This window comes from Phallusia mammillata, chromosome 7, assembly GCF_965637545.1.
Source record: "Phallusia mammillata chromosome 7, kaPhaMamm4.hap1.1, whole genome shotgun sequence".
In the NCBI taxonomy this organism is placed as follows: domain Eukaryota; kingdom Metazoa; phylum Chordata; class Ascidiacea; order Phlebobranchia; family Ascidiidae; genus Phallusia; species Phallusia mammillata.
In genome coordinates this window covers 16322811-16337553 of record NC_137258.1, presented here as the reverse complement: position 1 = coordinate 16337553, position 14743 = coordinate 16322811, and the positions used below count along the sequence as shown (strand labels likewise).

The window sequence follows — 14743 nt, the reverse complement described above, 5'->3', positions numbered from 1 at the left end:
CATAGTATAGTAGTAAACCGGACTATATACTCGTGGAATGTGTGTGGAATGCGTGAAATTTATGAAATATTTGTTACGTGTATATTCTTAACGCATAAAAGGAGGTTGTTAATTATCTTTTCCAGCAATGTTTTTCTCTTTTTGCTGATGAAATATGACCTATTTTGCTTTTGATGTGACTCGACCATTTTTTGAAAAGGAGTTGGAGCCAAAACCGAACCGAAGCATTACCAAAAAGTCAAAACTTCTGTAGGGTACATCTTAGTTTCCTGTACCAAAACGGTGATACCTCTACCGAATTGCAATGAAACACACGGAAAGTCCGGTAGGGTGTTGGCTTAACTATGGGCGCACTAGGACCCAATTTGACTTGGTATTTTTTTTACAACGCAGGGTTCGTGTGTGTTTATGCCAGCAGTGGTTTCACATTTTGTAAAAATCCTATTTATAAAAACGGAAAGCACCAACATCCTGTTTAGGGTTGTCACCTTCCATTGCTCGCGCTACTACCTAACAACACGATATTAGCCTAGCGTTTAAAACACTGTGTTTCAAGACAAAAAAACACGTAACAGAAAAAAAACACGTTTTAAAATGGCAGAACGACTAAACAACATATTAACAATAACCAAAAACAAACGTTTTTACATCCCGAGAGAAGACAACTTATCGCTTGACGAACGACCGCAAGCGTTGTTTCGTGGTACGCTTGTGTTAACGGGTAGTTTTTTTAGTCAAAACCCTGTCAACGAGAACCAACACAAATGCCAGCTGAAAAACAAAAATTATCAGGTATTATGTCTGTAGAAAATGACCCAAAGCATGAAATGGTTATGGGTCTCTGTCATGGGTTTGACTTTAATTTAGAAAACTTGTGCCTGGTGTAGAGATTTATACAATAGGTTTAAATCATCCCAATCGTCTTCACTGCCGTATTGCGACAAAATGTATTCGACACATAATTTTAGGTAAAACATATCAAATCCACAAAAAAGGACTCCATCGCCATTAAGTAACATATGTGTCACACAAAAGCAATGTGTAAAGTTGGGTCAGCCAATTTAGGCATGTTTGACATGGAAAGCATTAAAGTTATTTTTGGGCTCTGAAATTTGCAAATAGTGTTATGTCCTTTGGGTGCAATGCCGCATGACCCAGAGCCTATCACATTGCTTTGGTCTCAATCTGCAAAAAGACTCAAAAATAGAATTTCTCTCATGGTCGAGAAAAGTTTAATACTATATTGCGGCAACAAACAGAAAAGACACCACAAGGTACACAAACAGCACATAGACTAGGTCTTGCGCAAGCAGCTACAACTAGGAATGACCCGTGTACCAAATTTTGCACACCTAACTTCTTTGTCAATTATGACATATAGTCAAAAAGAAAACTTGTGCTTGTATGGCTAATGACACAACTTTAAGCAGCAGGAATTTTGTTCAAGTGTGCTCTATGGCAACTTCCACATGTAGAACACAGCTCCATTTACACCACCCATAAATATATGATTCAATAATAGACTCTCTTATAATACAAGCAGTGAAAAGTTATTGAAAGCAAGCTAAAACAATTTGAAGTGCATTCCAGTAACAAAAATTTGCAATTTAATACAGCAGCAGAACCTTTCATATGCTTAAGTGACTACTTTAACTTTTTTTTGCTTTTGAACAACCACATTCCTCGCTTTTGCTTTTTTGCGGATTCAGTGGTTTCTGTCAGTGGATGGGGTTTCAAAAATGTTTTGTCTTCAGATTCAGCATTTCCATTCACATTGGTTTTACCCAGTACATCAGGTAGGGATTGGCAGCTTACAGAATGACTCGGTGATTTGTCTAATTTTGAATGGGCTGATAAGTTGAGGTTGTTGTTTTCATTATCTTCCACTTTTAACTGTGGAGCTTTTAAGCTTTGTACAGTTGTTTTTCTTTGTATGTTTGGTGATTTCTGTTTTCTTGGGAATGTGCTTGAGTGGTTTATGTAGGATGAAAATGAAGGACTTGTTGCTTCAGTAATGACAGGTTTAACTGATGAGTTCAGAGCGGGAGAAGTGCTTCTTTTTACACCATTTTTAACAGAAGGTGTTCTCATATTAACATCTGATGCAGACCTAGATCTAAAAATAGGTCACATTTAAAGGTTTTACAGCCATGTTTTTTTACATCGCCATACTCACAAAGTCTCAGAACCAGATTTTGGCGATTGTCCAAGTTCATTTAAAGACGAACAAGACGTCATACCAGCCTTTGGCTTATCATCGCTTTTAGAATGCTTCTCCTTTGATAAGTCTAAAATGAACAAGAGGATTATTTGGTAAAGCAACAGCATTATGTCTAATGTTTCCATCAGAACAGACTCACAATCATGAATTAGGCAAAAATATTTTTTTTACAAAACAGTGCCCTCCAGTGGTTCTCGACTGGTGGTCCATGGACCACTAGTGGTCCATGATGACTTTTTGGGTGGTCCACAGGACGTCCATTAGATTTGTTGATAAACTAGATACCATATTATATATAGAAAGAGTATCAAAATGTAAGCTGTTCATAATTGTATCTCACTTCTTTAAAATCGGTTCTAAAGAATTATGTTTCAAGCCCAAATGGTTGTTTCGTATGCGTACTTTAATCTTGCTCCAAAAAAAAATGGTCCACGATGTTATTTTTACTGGGCCGGTGGTCCATGGCCCAAAACGAGTTGCTAATTCCAATACATTTTAAATATGATATAGCACAAAAATAATTTTATTTTTGTTACTATTGGTCTCTGTTTCGTGGCAGTTAAAAATTCACAAAACAAAATTAAAAAGTGTAAGCAATACTCTTGATTGGATGAATACTATCATAAACTTTGTCATTAGTCCTTAAATGACTTATTGTTTTCATTAGGGATGGGCCGAGCCGAGCCAGAACCCGAGTACTCGGTACCGAGCATCGCTGTTTTTAATGCTCGGTGCTCGGCCGATCAGTTGCACAAACTGACCCGAGCGTTAAATTTGCATATTCATGCCCTGCTAACATACGAAACTAGTGTTCTAAAAAAGGGTGTCTATGAACAAAAACGAATGATTATTCAAATGCATTAGATAGTGAAAAAACGCGTACTTAAAGGGCATACACAGCTTAATAAAACACCGCCGGTGACGTAAGAGACCTTGTAGAGCTAAAACATAGAAAGGGGATTTTTTGTGACGTCATAATGCACCGAGCATTAAAGTGAGATGCTCGGTGCTCGACCAAACAGAACATTGGCAGTTTTGGCACATCCCTAGTTTTCATGATTTTAAATTTGAGAATATATTTTTAAAAGACGTCCGTGTGGTAAACAAAAAGTATGCTTTTAAAGTTTGAATAATGTGTATAACCTGGTATATTAAAACATATACACGTGTAGTACTAGTACATAACTACTATATATAATACTTTTTTTTTGTTTTTTGACTAATACTACTATATATAATACCTTTTAAACTTCCCAGTTTATCGAGATTCTCAGTGGAAATGTGTGTGAAGGAACTACTTGCTGCAAAAGGGAAAACATTTTTCCAAGTAATTATCCAAATAAAACATAAATTTTACACTTTCCATCATTAGTAAAAGTATTTTTATACAGTGAAACATAACTTACTTGTAGAAACACTGTCTAGGTCGAGTTTACTCTGAACCATTGATCGGCTTTCAGTGGAATTTGGAGATTTATGTTTTATAGATTTAACAGAGTTTGTTGAAACCACACTTGTTGATGGTGAATTGATCACTGCCGGTGTCATAAACTTGCAGTGACACAAACTTTCCAACTCTGACCATCTCTTTCGCTTCTCCCGGTAATCTCTTTGTACAGCTCGCAAAGCATCCCTAAAAAGAAACATACTGCTGTAAACAGTGGAGTTAACAGGCAAGCAAGTACAAGATTTCTGCATTTAGTGACTACACTCTAGTTAACGACTATTATGAATCGGCAAAATCTGCAAGTGTTTGGCACCAAGGACTCCATATTAGTTTTCTGGGCCTAATATTGTCTTCCAATATGTTTATAATTTTTGCCAAAATGTGCTTACAGATGAGTCTTGGATTCACAGAATTTTGGTAAATACATTTTTTGTGTAGATTTAGTTTTTGTTGTACACTCAACTTACTTCGCAAGTTGCACCTCCATGTCAAAACTGTCCACTTGTCGACTGTGTATGAAATGTACGGAACTAAACACAGAAATCTTCTTCTTCATCTTTTGAAACTATAAATCAAGACACAAATATTTTTTTTAAATTACAATCAATACTTTAATGAAGAAGTCTTGCCTACCTGCATAGTAGCCTGTTCTACTTTGGTCTGAGCTTGTGATCGTTTAAACTCGTGCAGTTTCATTTCAACTTGGTATGTACTCTGCAAAATAACAAGAGTAAAGGTTTAAACATACATTAAAAGAACAGAACAAGAAGATGACACAATAATATTTTTTACTTTCTGTTTTTATGTACTGAAATTTATTGATATGTGCTTAGTCAGAGATAAGAAAACATAGCACATTTATACTGTAAGCCAGGGGTCGGCAACCTTTTGCATGCATCAGACCAAAACCAAGATCAGCCAGTCACAGTGATGAGTTGGGCCAAAACCAAGATCAGCCATCGCCATAAACTTTGTGGAGTTTTTTTACTCCTCCAGACTTTGAAAGTGTCAACTACCTTATTAATGCAATCCTTCTAAAACCTGTCCTTGACCTAAATGTTCATGAAAAAACCTGTCTTACAGACTTAAACACATATTTTCAATCATTAAGTGAACTAGAAGGGTGGCTTAGCACATATTGCCCTTGCATATACACTATAACCTATTTTAAAACATAAATATATTTCCTATGCTTATTTTGTATTGGGTCCCATATTAGCCATCTTCTTTTATTACTTTAGTCGTTTCTGCAGGCAAAAACTCATGGGTCCCCACACATGCAAAGTTGAAAATAATGCAATTCAAGAGATAACCATGAGAAAGTCGGGTGTTGTAAGGTAAAACACAGTGATCGGCACTGGGCTTAAATAATAATAGAATACAAACTATAAAATTAGATTTACCCCAGATATTGTTTGAAGTATATCCTATTTAACGTTTTAAAAAACTGACCCATTTTAGGGGGCTAGTAGGGCAACTAATTGGGTTCGACACACAAACTAAAAATTATATAAAAACCACAATGACTCAATCAATAGTACTGCAAAATTTCAGCCCAATCCGCCAATGTTTAAAATTTCGACCACTAGAGGTGTTTTGAGCAACAACAGTTAATGTTTCTGACGTCATAAGGCTGTTAACAAGCCCCTAACTGCCATGGCGCAAAAACGACCACCAAGCAACATACAACTGGTTGCCTTTGTAACACTATTGCTCCAAAGAAATCTTTCGTTTGTGGTGCCCAGTAACATACAAATACGTTTTACACTTTAGGGGCTTGTGGGGTAAATGTTAGGACTACAGGGTTGAACACAACAATCGACACCTATAAATGGCATACTATACAAGAAATCCAAATTTCAGCCAATTCTGACACTGTTTAAAACCTCACCCATTTTAGGGGGCTAGCGGGGTAAATACTGGGGTTATCAACAAAAACAAAGTGGGATGCACATCTACATGAATATATCTACCATCTGTGTAAATTTCAGCCACATCCATCAAACATTTGATGGAAAAACGAGTTGGACAAACTTTGGGTAAAAACACCAATTTTAGGGGGCGAGTGGGGTAAATACTGGGGTTATCAACAAAAACAAAGTGGGATGCACATCTACATAACTATATCTACCATCTGTGTAAATTTCAGCCAAATCCATCAAACATTTGATGGAAAAACGAGTCGGACAAACTTTGGGGGGAAAATACCCATTTTAGGGGGCTAGCGGGGTAAATACTGGGGTTATCAACAAAAACAAAGTGGGATGCACATCTACATAACTATATCTACCATCTGTGTAAATTTCAGCCAAATCCATCAAACATTTGATGGAAAAACGAGTCGGACAAACTTTGGGAAGAAAAAAACAAAAAACAATTCGAGTAAAATCAATATGTGTCCCCTTCAGGGAAGGGGACCCATAATTATTTTGTAAATAGCCACTTGAGGGCTGTGGGCCAGGTAATTTTGCTCACGGGTCGGATCTGGCCACGGCCTGTAGGTTGCCGACCCCTGCTGTAAGCCAATCTGGAAAAAAGTTTACTTTGTGTGTTAAACTCTTTAAATCGCAATTTCTAATGTTAGAAAGTGTATTTATACCCACAGAGAAACATAGACAAATTCCAATAGTTTAAAGTCTGGAACAGCAAATGGTTGAAGCGCAAAACATTATACGATGAGCAGAATTTAATATTTCACCTTAAGACATGAAAGTAGCCGGGATGGAGGTGACCATCTTTTCTCACTCAATCTTAATCGTTCCTCAGCATTTTCCAATAGGTTTTTCAATTCACGTAATTCCTCCTGTGTTTCGAGCAGACGTGAATAGAGACTTGCATCTGAGTTTAGGGATGAACTAGATCCAGAATGCTTAAATCAAAATATGAAAAAAGTTTAATTTTTGATGGAAAAGAGAAAAGATGAACTTACCTCTGTGGTTTTGTCCAATACCTCTTCGTCATTTGGACTCAGATCCTTCATCCTGAAAATATTGTTTAGGAAACCACTGTCAAGTAAACATCACAGTCAACAACATGATTCAATTTTGTGATGCATTTGAATTTCACAACAAACTAAATATCCAGTCAAACATACCCATTAACAGCTTCTTTGATAACTTTAAGATAATAATTTATGTAGACCTTGTTTTTGAATTTGGCTTATTTGATGCAGTTTTTAATAATAATAATGTATCAGCCCCCACAATGGCCACTTTACCAATGTTTTTCAGCACTTTCCCTGGGCTTATTTCTTACGACATTACTGCTACAGTATAGTGTTATTGTGCAAAATACCACTCTTGTTGACCAAAGAAGTTCCCCACCACACCACCCGTTGCTCAAGTTTTACTGCATTTTTAGCATAATAAGCATTTGTAATTAAAAAGGATTATTATTTTCTATGTGCTCTATAAACTACGGTTGCAACATAGGCTGTATGTTTAGTCACAAATAAAAAAGTACATGTCAACCTACCACACCACATCATCCTCTTCATCAAGTTTTAGTAATTCCTTTTGCAAGTTATTTAACTTCTCTTGCATTGATGTAACAGCCACCGCAGCGTTTCGTCGCACATGAAATGCGAATATGATTCCACCCAATGCAAGGGCAAGCGAAATTGTCAGCAAAATGTCTTTCAATAAACTTGATCTTGCTGTAAAAGGCATCAAGTTTGTATTTTAGTCAAACAATTGAAAGTGCTTTGTAAGCATTGGTTTGCACACACGCTCAGTTAAAGCGACAATAGTCTTACACTGACCAAAATGTTTTCTGGAAATTTATCCTAATAGTAAATACTAAGTTAAGATGAACATAAATTCATAACTGGGATCAGCCCTGAAGCGTCTATGCAGACCAGCCTTCAATAGGCCTGGCGTACTGTGATGTGAATAGTAAATACTAAAACAAAAGTCTAAACAATGCATTTTTTGATCTAGGAAAAAAAGTACTCAAGTGTTTTGGCCGGGCACATTATTACCTTTAACAGTTGATGATGACAAAATTTTTGTTAAAAAACACAAACACACGGCTACAAAAAAATTGTGTTAACTGCAAATCATACAGCAATTAAAACAACATGTTTTGTAAGGAACAAAATTACATACATAAACACATAAGGATATTAATAGATTAAACACACAGAATCATGCAAAGTGCAGATGTTGAAGTGAAAGTGATAGCAAAGGAATTAAAGAGCTAGCATATAGAGCTAATACAAATTGTGCTTGTGAAGCAAACATTTTTAGTATCTTTGCTTATCAATCACACAAAGCAGTGCAAAATCCCTATGAAACATATATTGATTTTGTGTGGTCTTTTATCAATTTGTTTTTGGGGTGGAGTAGAGGGGACTTATAATATTGGGAGTCTTACATTTTTAATTAAAGGAAAGACTAAAATATCAGCAAAATGTAATAAAGCGTCGCCTTTGCTCTCCAGGAACACGTATAAAATATCCAAAAATCAAATTCAGCAATTAGTGTTGTACTATATACAGCAAACAGAAAGCCACATGGGCACCTAACTTGTGCTTTGCCATGCAACAAAATTACACTACAATTTAAGCAAAACACTCTTACATTTAGGGATGCCAAACAATACAATTTCTGTGGCCTTGATTTGAATTTTTCGTCTGTGTGACTTTGATACTACGCCTACCTTTTTTATTACACCAAAATCGCTTTCTGTGAAACTAGAAAAAAAGTAAGTTTAATCTTGGAAAAGGTTGACAATACAACTAGAAGATCTATTAAAATCTACAAAGCTAGTACAAACTCTAGTATGGTTCAGCTCCTGAATTTTTTTTGTTGGTGGGTAATTATTAGACCCACATGCTTGATCTTACTTTGGAATGTTCAAAGCAGAATGTTAATATCCCTGCATTTTCATGGTTTAGTGATAATATATAACCCAGATTTTGTCCTATTTTTCTCATTTTTTTCTGGAATTTGGGAAAACGAAAAAGTCAGAGAGAAAAGTTAAGATGAGAAAAAAGTTAAAGAAGAAGAGTGAATGGCAAAAAAATGCTTATCATGCGATTAGGATGCAACTTACAGTGTGTATATCCGCACACAACAATGTCCAAGGCTTTCAGCCAAAGTTTAAGGCGGTGTTCTTTACTGCCATCTACCAGTGATAAAACTACCGAACTGTTGCTCGCAAGACTGATAACAAGGAGAAAGTTATTAGTGCTTTAAACAGGATAAAAAATATCCAGAAATAATCTTGCAAATGCTAATACAGTGCAACTAGGTTTAAAATAGTGAAAAAAAGTTCAGAGAGAAAATAAAGAAACTAGTTTGCTTTTTGTTGTTGCACATTGTAATTGCAGGCCATAATTTTTTAGGATTGTTCAGTAAAAACTTATTTGTAAAAAGTCTTTTTAGTGGATGGAAGAAAACATAAATACGTTTTGTTGGCCAAAATTGCACAAAACTGATTTACGCCTTGCATTATCACAAGACTTTAAATAATTAGATCATAGAAGGTTTAAAGTCGTTTGAGCACAAAATTATCATTTCTGGCTTGGTATAATTACAAGAAGAATGTTAACTAACACAAAACGAACGTTTAGCAAGCACTAAACCAGTGGATCTAGCTAAACAAAAAAAATAATGTAGCAGTTGAAGTCCGATACCCATTAAAGTTTCTTATATCCAGCAAGAAAAAAACAAAACAATCCTAGGTGATTCAATTTGCATGATTATTATCATCCAAACCGGTTCAAAGTGTTTATGCCAAACCGAAATATTCAGACAATAAAACCTAGTCAAATTTACACAAAACATTTTGTTTGATGTAAAAAAAGGTTCTAAATTTTTGTAACATTACATATTTACTCCAAAGTTACTTGGTAAACTGACAATGGACAGTAAATAGGTCCCTGAACAGCAACATGAATGACACCCAGCTCATGTCAAAATTGCCAATGGGATTCAAGATGATCAAAAAACAATGGCAAGCATACCTTGACTCCAACAAGGAAGTGACATGCAAAGCGTATTGCATGGCCACAAAACAAACTAGGCCTTGCCCCAATCAATGCACAAATGTCTAAAGGGCAAAAGGATGCACAGCACATAGCTTCAAGTTGCATAGGAAGCCTAAGTTCTTACGACACAATGGCATATTTCCAAACATTTTTGTTTATTTTGTACCATGCATCCTTGTAATTTGAATGATTATAAGTATCTTAGCAAAGGCAATTCAATTTCTTAGCAAAGGCAATTTAGCATTTTAGGCAATTAAGCACTGCCTGAGGACTTAGCCAAAAGAAACCACCAATAAATATGTTCAACTTACATGGGCATTGCAGCACCAGAAATACCATATTGTTTAAACTTTGTGGCATACTGGGGAAGATCCACATCGTTACTTAACCAGTCCATCATCTCTGAAACAGTCCAGTTGTGAACTAAAAAATATAATGTTAAAATATTAAATTTGAGTACAACTTTTGTGTTTGTTATTTAAATTGTGCAAAACCATTTTTAGTGGTATATTATTATCAATTGTATATTAAAAAATTTAATGCGTCCTAAATTTTAAAATGGCATGTCCTAAATGTAAAATTCAAGAAACTGCTTACCAAACCTGCCATTAAAATCAATGTTAAAATTGACTACAACATCCAATTCATGAAATGAGGTGTGACATGGTGACACATTGTCAAATATATTAATCATAGAAACGTGATTTCCCAATTGGAACAATATTGAAAACATTTCAAGCTTCAAATGGCTAATTGAGTTAATTTCATTTTAATTAGATATCTATTAGAAACATAAGTCGCAACAATTATGTTGTATTTGAACAATTTAAATATGTACACCGACAACACAAAAATTTTAAAGATATTAGCGAAAGGAAGATGGAAATACAATTAAGATGAAAGATTGTGGCATCAGAATCAATGAACTTTTCCCTTTGGTGTATTGGAATAATTTTGCACAGGCAATTACATTCAACTAAGTAATACTTCACTGTCTATCTGGGAAGCAGTCATGCAGATAATGGAAGTTAATGCTTTAGGGGATTAGGCTTTTAAACATGTGCAGTGTGAATTAAGTGCATAAACAGGGTTGCAGGCATGCTTTAAATCAAAATCAATAGTAAAAATTACAACCACATGGCGAATGTATGTTACTCTGTATTGAAATGTCTGAGGATGTTTAACAAAGGGCAAAACAATTGACTTTCGAAATAAGATCTGTTGGTATTACAAAATTGGACTTGAGCTAAATGAAAACCGTGTGTAATATTACACATAAATCTGATCTTTCCGATGATTAGGTTAAGCTGTATTTGTTTTGTATTTCCAACTTTGCCAGTTGTGTTTGCCCAGAGATTGGCCTGTGTGTGGGCAGACAAGTGACAAATATTTGCATCTAAAACTTTTCACAAGGGTGTCTGGAATAGCAGGTCTTGGCAAGTTACTCATTGACCAAAGAATAAAACCTTCTAAAAGCTTCAGTTGAAGAATATGCAATGCGTTTTTTAACATACAACCAAAGACAATCACTGTATTAGATTCCCAGATTAAACATACATGAGGTTAAATAGTTTTGAATCAAGCAACACAAACCCATAAATACAAAACTTAAAATCTTACACATTTAGGTATAAAGAACTAGAAAGTTGGTGTTCCAATATATTTCCATTTTAGAAATGTATATTCTGTTTACCGATTTACTATACACACTATTTGACTTACTAATATATATAACTGTTTTTTTACAAGCAAAACAATAGGTTGTTTATGCAAATTAGTTACACTATAAATATTGTGCGATCATTTTTAGATTTTTAACGACAAATTAGTAGAAAGCATCAACCCAAACTTTCACGTTTTGGGGGTCTGTGGGTAAACCAGTTTGGGAGCTTGTTCATCTTTCAAACCTTGGGAAGACCAATTTCAGATAACTAACATGTTTGTAAATTTGAATAATGTTAAAGCATTCTTTCTTTACCTAACGTTAGGAACAAACCAGCATTACACACAAAAAAAAAACAAATAGGGAAAAAAACAAGTTGCCCGGGCATAACATTCAATGAGGGCCACACAGAGGTAAGGTTATTAATTCAGTTGGTTTGGTCAATAAAACCATGAAACCTTTTATAGGAAGCAATATTGGCTACTTATTAATAGGTGACCTAGGACAACTTAATTATTGCTTTGATCGTGTTATTGAAGATCTATTTTTAGGTCTAAGGAACAGTTCAAACACAAGATAAAATTGTTGTCAGGCAACTGCTGCCAAGAATAACAAAACACACACCTGAGGATCTAACCCAAGCATCCCAAAATTCAGCTTCAGTGATTCGTCCATCTTTATCTGTTTCAAATCCAGGTAAGTTGTTTCCACCAGCATGACCTTTGAACTCACCACGATGAAGGAACTGCAAAATTGAATGTTATGATTTTTAAATGTAGTTTTAAAATACGCCAAAATTTAGTAAAGATATAAATCCAAAAATGGGATCAGCCCTTAATCTTTCATGCAGGCCAGCGATCATGGTACACTCAAATAGAAACTAAGTATTCCAGGCCAACTGAAGGTATTATACCGACGGTACTTGTGATTCAAGGTTGGACGGGCTGACCACTGAGCCTGTGTAGCTCAATTGGTAGAGCGCAAGTTCTGGAAAGACTCTGTCATAGGTTTGAATCCCACTGCAGGCGAGATTTTCTACTTGCCATATGATGAATGCTTGGTGACCGGTTGATTTGGTATAACACCTTCAATAGGCCTGACATACTATGATGTCAAAATTTATTCATACATTTTTATTTTGTCGTCATGTCTCATATTGGATGACTGCACATACATACTGATGGGTGATATTATCTTCAAGTGACATATTTATCTGTGTCTAATTTGAAGGATTTCCTGGTTGTGTAGCCAGAGACCTAATAAGGGGTGAAATAAAACAACGGGATTTTGTCCAGTCTTAATGCCGTTACTCGAAACAAAATGCAAGTGAAAATAGATCCTGTTTTTAAAATATACTGATACCTAACAAACAAATTTAAAATATATTAAATTCTACATCAGCCAGCAACAACCTAAAACGCAGAAAATGTGTTACATACATAACAACTACCCAACTAAATCCTGAGCGCTTCATTATAATAGGAAGCAGTGTTCACTATTAATCACAGTTTCCTGACGGTTTCTATCTAGAATGGCTTTAGAGGTACATTGTATCATGCTGTAAATTGTGTACAATAGACCACAGAATCATTAAACAAACTTAACAAACTGGTAAGAAATTAACCAATGTACAAACATGAAAAAAAAACACTTGACAGAAAAACAGCATGGACTAAACATAACAAACCAACACACACTTCACAGATAATGTATTGACAACAGTTTTAATGGGAATTTTGCATGGCAGTGTAAAAAAAAAGTTTTTCTGTCACTCTTTAGTTGTTACAAGCCACTTACCTTAGCCCCTTCACTTAGCGACACATTGCCATCATCGTTTTGATCCAAATCATCATGTAATCGTTTCATTGCCCTCCTTGCAACCAGATCAAGTGCTGTGACATCTGTATAAAAAATCCAGGTCACTGTAATAAGCAGTTACAAAGTTGTGGCTGAATTTCTTCTATTTGGGCATTTACCCAATCAAAAAAACACCACATAAGTGGTAACTGTAATGGTGACAGCACAGCCCACATGGTTTAAAGTTAAAAACTGAATTGCAGGATTTATTATAGTAGGTGCAATTTTAAATGTTCGTTGTAGTTTGATGGACAAGTCAAGTCTTTACTAATGTACATAAAATTGGAAATGGACTATACACCAAGTTAGAGCAATACTGGCTTTTCCATTTACAGCATGAAGTAATCAATTTTTTAGTAACACGTGCATAAATAAAGTGAGCCGATAGTTTTCCAAAATGGTTGCTTAACATTCTCAAAAAACTCATAATACTGCTTTTTTCAAATGAAGCAATAAAAGCAGAACCTTCACACAGGCGTGCCCCAACATGTGTCTTTGTAATGTGACAGTATTGCGATAGGTGTCAATTTTTTAACTTCCAAATCGAAAAAAACAACAGGAAATCTGAGTCATGGTATAACTATGAAAGACGTCATAGTCAGCATCCCAGTTTCACTATAAGAGTCGGACAATCTTGCTCACAGTCAGACTTGGACAACTAGATAATTCTAGTTGTCTAATTCCTCAAATTAGAGCAAATGGGTGGTAATTAAAATTCCAATACAATCCACAGTTTCCCAAAGACGCTACTTTGTCCAACAGCAACACATGAACGAGTTTTAGCCACCCCTAATGATATAGTTTAAAACATGCAAGTTTAAATTTTCAATGTACTACTGTTGGTTGGTTTAAAACTAATTCTAGTTCGAATTCAAGTCTAATATTTAGTTTTTGAAAAAGTGGTAATTTTAATTCTAATCTAGTTTGTAAAAACTGAGATGCTCTAATTTTAATTCTAATATAATTTGAAAAACTGAATAAAAAATCTAGTTATCCAAGTCTGCTTGCAGTTAAAGCAAAAATATGGTTTTGTGCAATTATGTGTTAATGATGCACACATAAGTAACAATGTGCCAGTTTCAAAAACATTTCTAAAAATGTTATTGTAAAAAACAATAATACTGACTTGTAAAATCAATGTCTTTGAAATTTAAAACCACATCATCTTGACCTTCCGCCAGCACTTGATTAAGTTGTGTGAAAAGTATGCAGAGGACATTTGGGAATTGAACAGCCAGAATTGTGATCAAAGCCAGTCGAACTTGGTTGACAGAAATGTTTCGCCGCTTTTTAGCCATATTATTCTGCCTGCAGCACATTTTATTGACAACAAAAATACTACAGACTACTTCATTTTTAAGTTACATCATTGTCCTTCACAAAAAAATGGTCAGCAATAAATAACTGCACTGATTACCAGTAAATTTCGAATTTTGTTTCAAAGTTTGCCCTATACAGAAATTGTTATAATTATATGTTCAAGGCTGCCCTATTTATCGCTATATTGAAGTCCGAAACCAATACACAAGTCAAGTTTTTGCCTAGGACTTATATATGGTTTAA

General features: G+C 35.1%; 1 protein-coding gene across 2 annotated transcripts; it reads right to left on the bottom strand.

Moving 5' to 3' along the window:
- Positions 1 to 921: 921 nt before the first annotated feature.
- On the bottom strand, positions 922 to 14558 carry LOC145237468 (stromal interaction molecule homolog). Of its 2 annotated transcripts, none has more exons than XM_080100340.1 (14): positions 14307 to 14558; positions 13121 to 13224; positions 11948 to 12068; positions 9972 to 10083; positions 8724 to 8833; positions 7143 to 7323; positions 6598 to 6673; positions 6367 to 6537; positions 4302 to 4382; positions 4136 to 4233; positions 3628 to 3854; positions 3463 to 3522; positions 2177 to 2288; positions 922 to 2116 (listed from the first exon to the last, which is right to left on the bottom strand). In XM_080100340.1, exons 1-14 carry the CDS (start codon positions 14497 to 14499, stop codon positions 1645 to 1647), a joined length of 2118 nt encoding a protein of 705 aa, XP_079956466.1. In that variant the 5' UTR covers positions 14500 to 14558; the 3' UTR covers positions 922 to 1644. The 2 variants fall into 2 exon arrangements, with proteins under 2 accessions (XP_079956466.1, XP_079956467.1); XM_080100341.1 differs by having other exon boundaries at positions 6598 to 6649; positions 14307 to 14557.
- Positions 14559 to 14743: the final 185 nt, after the last annotated feature.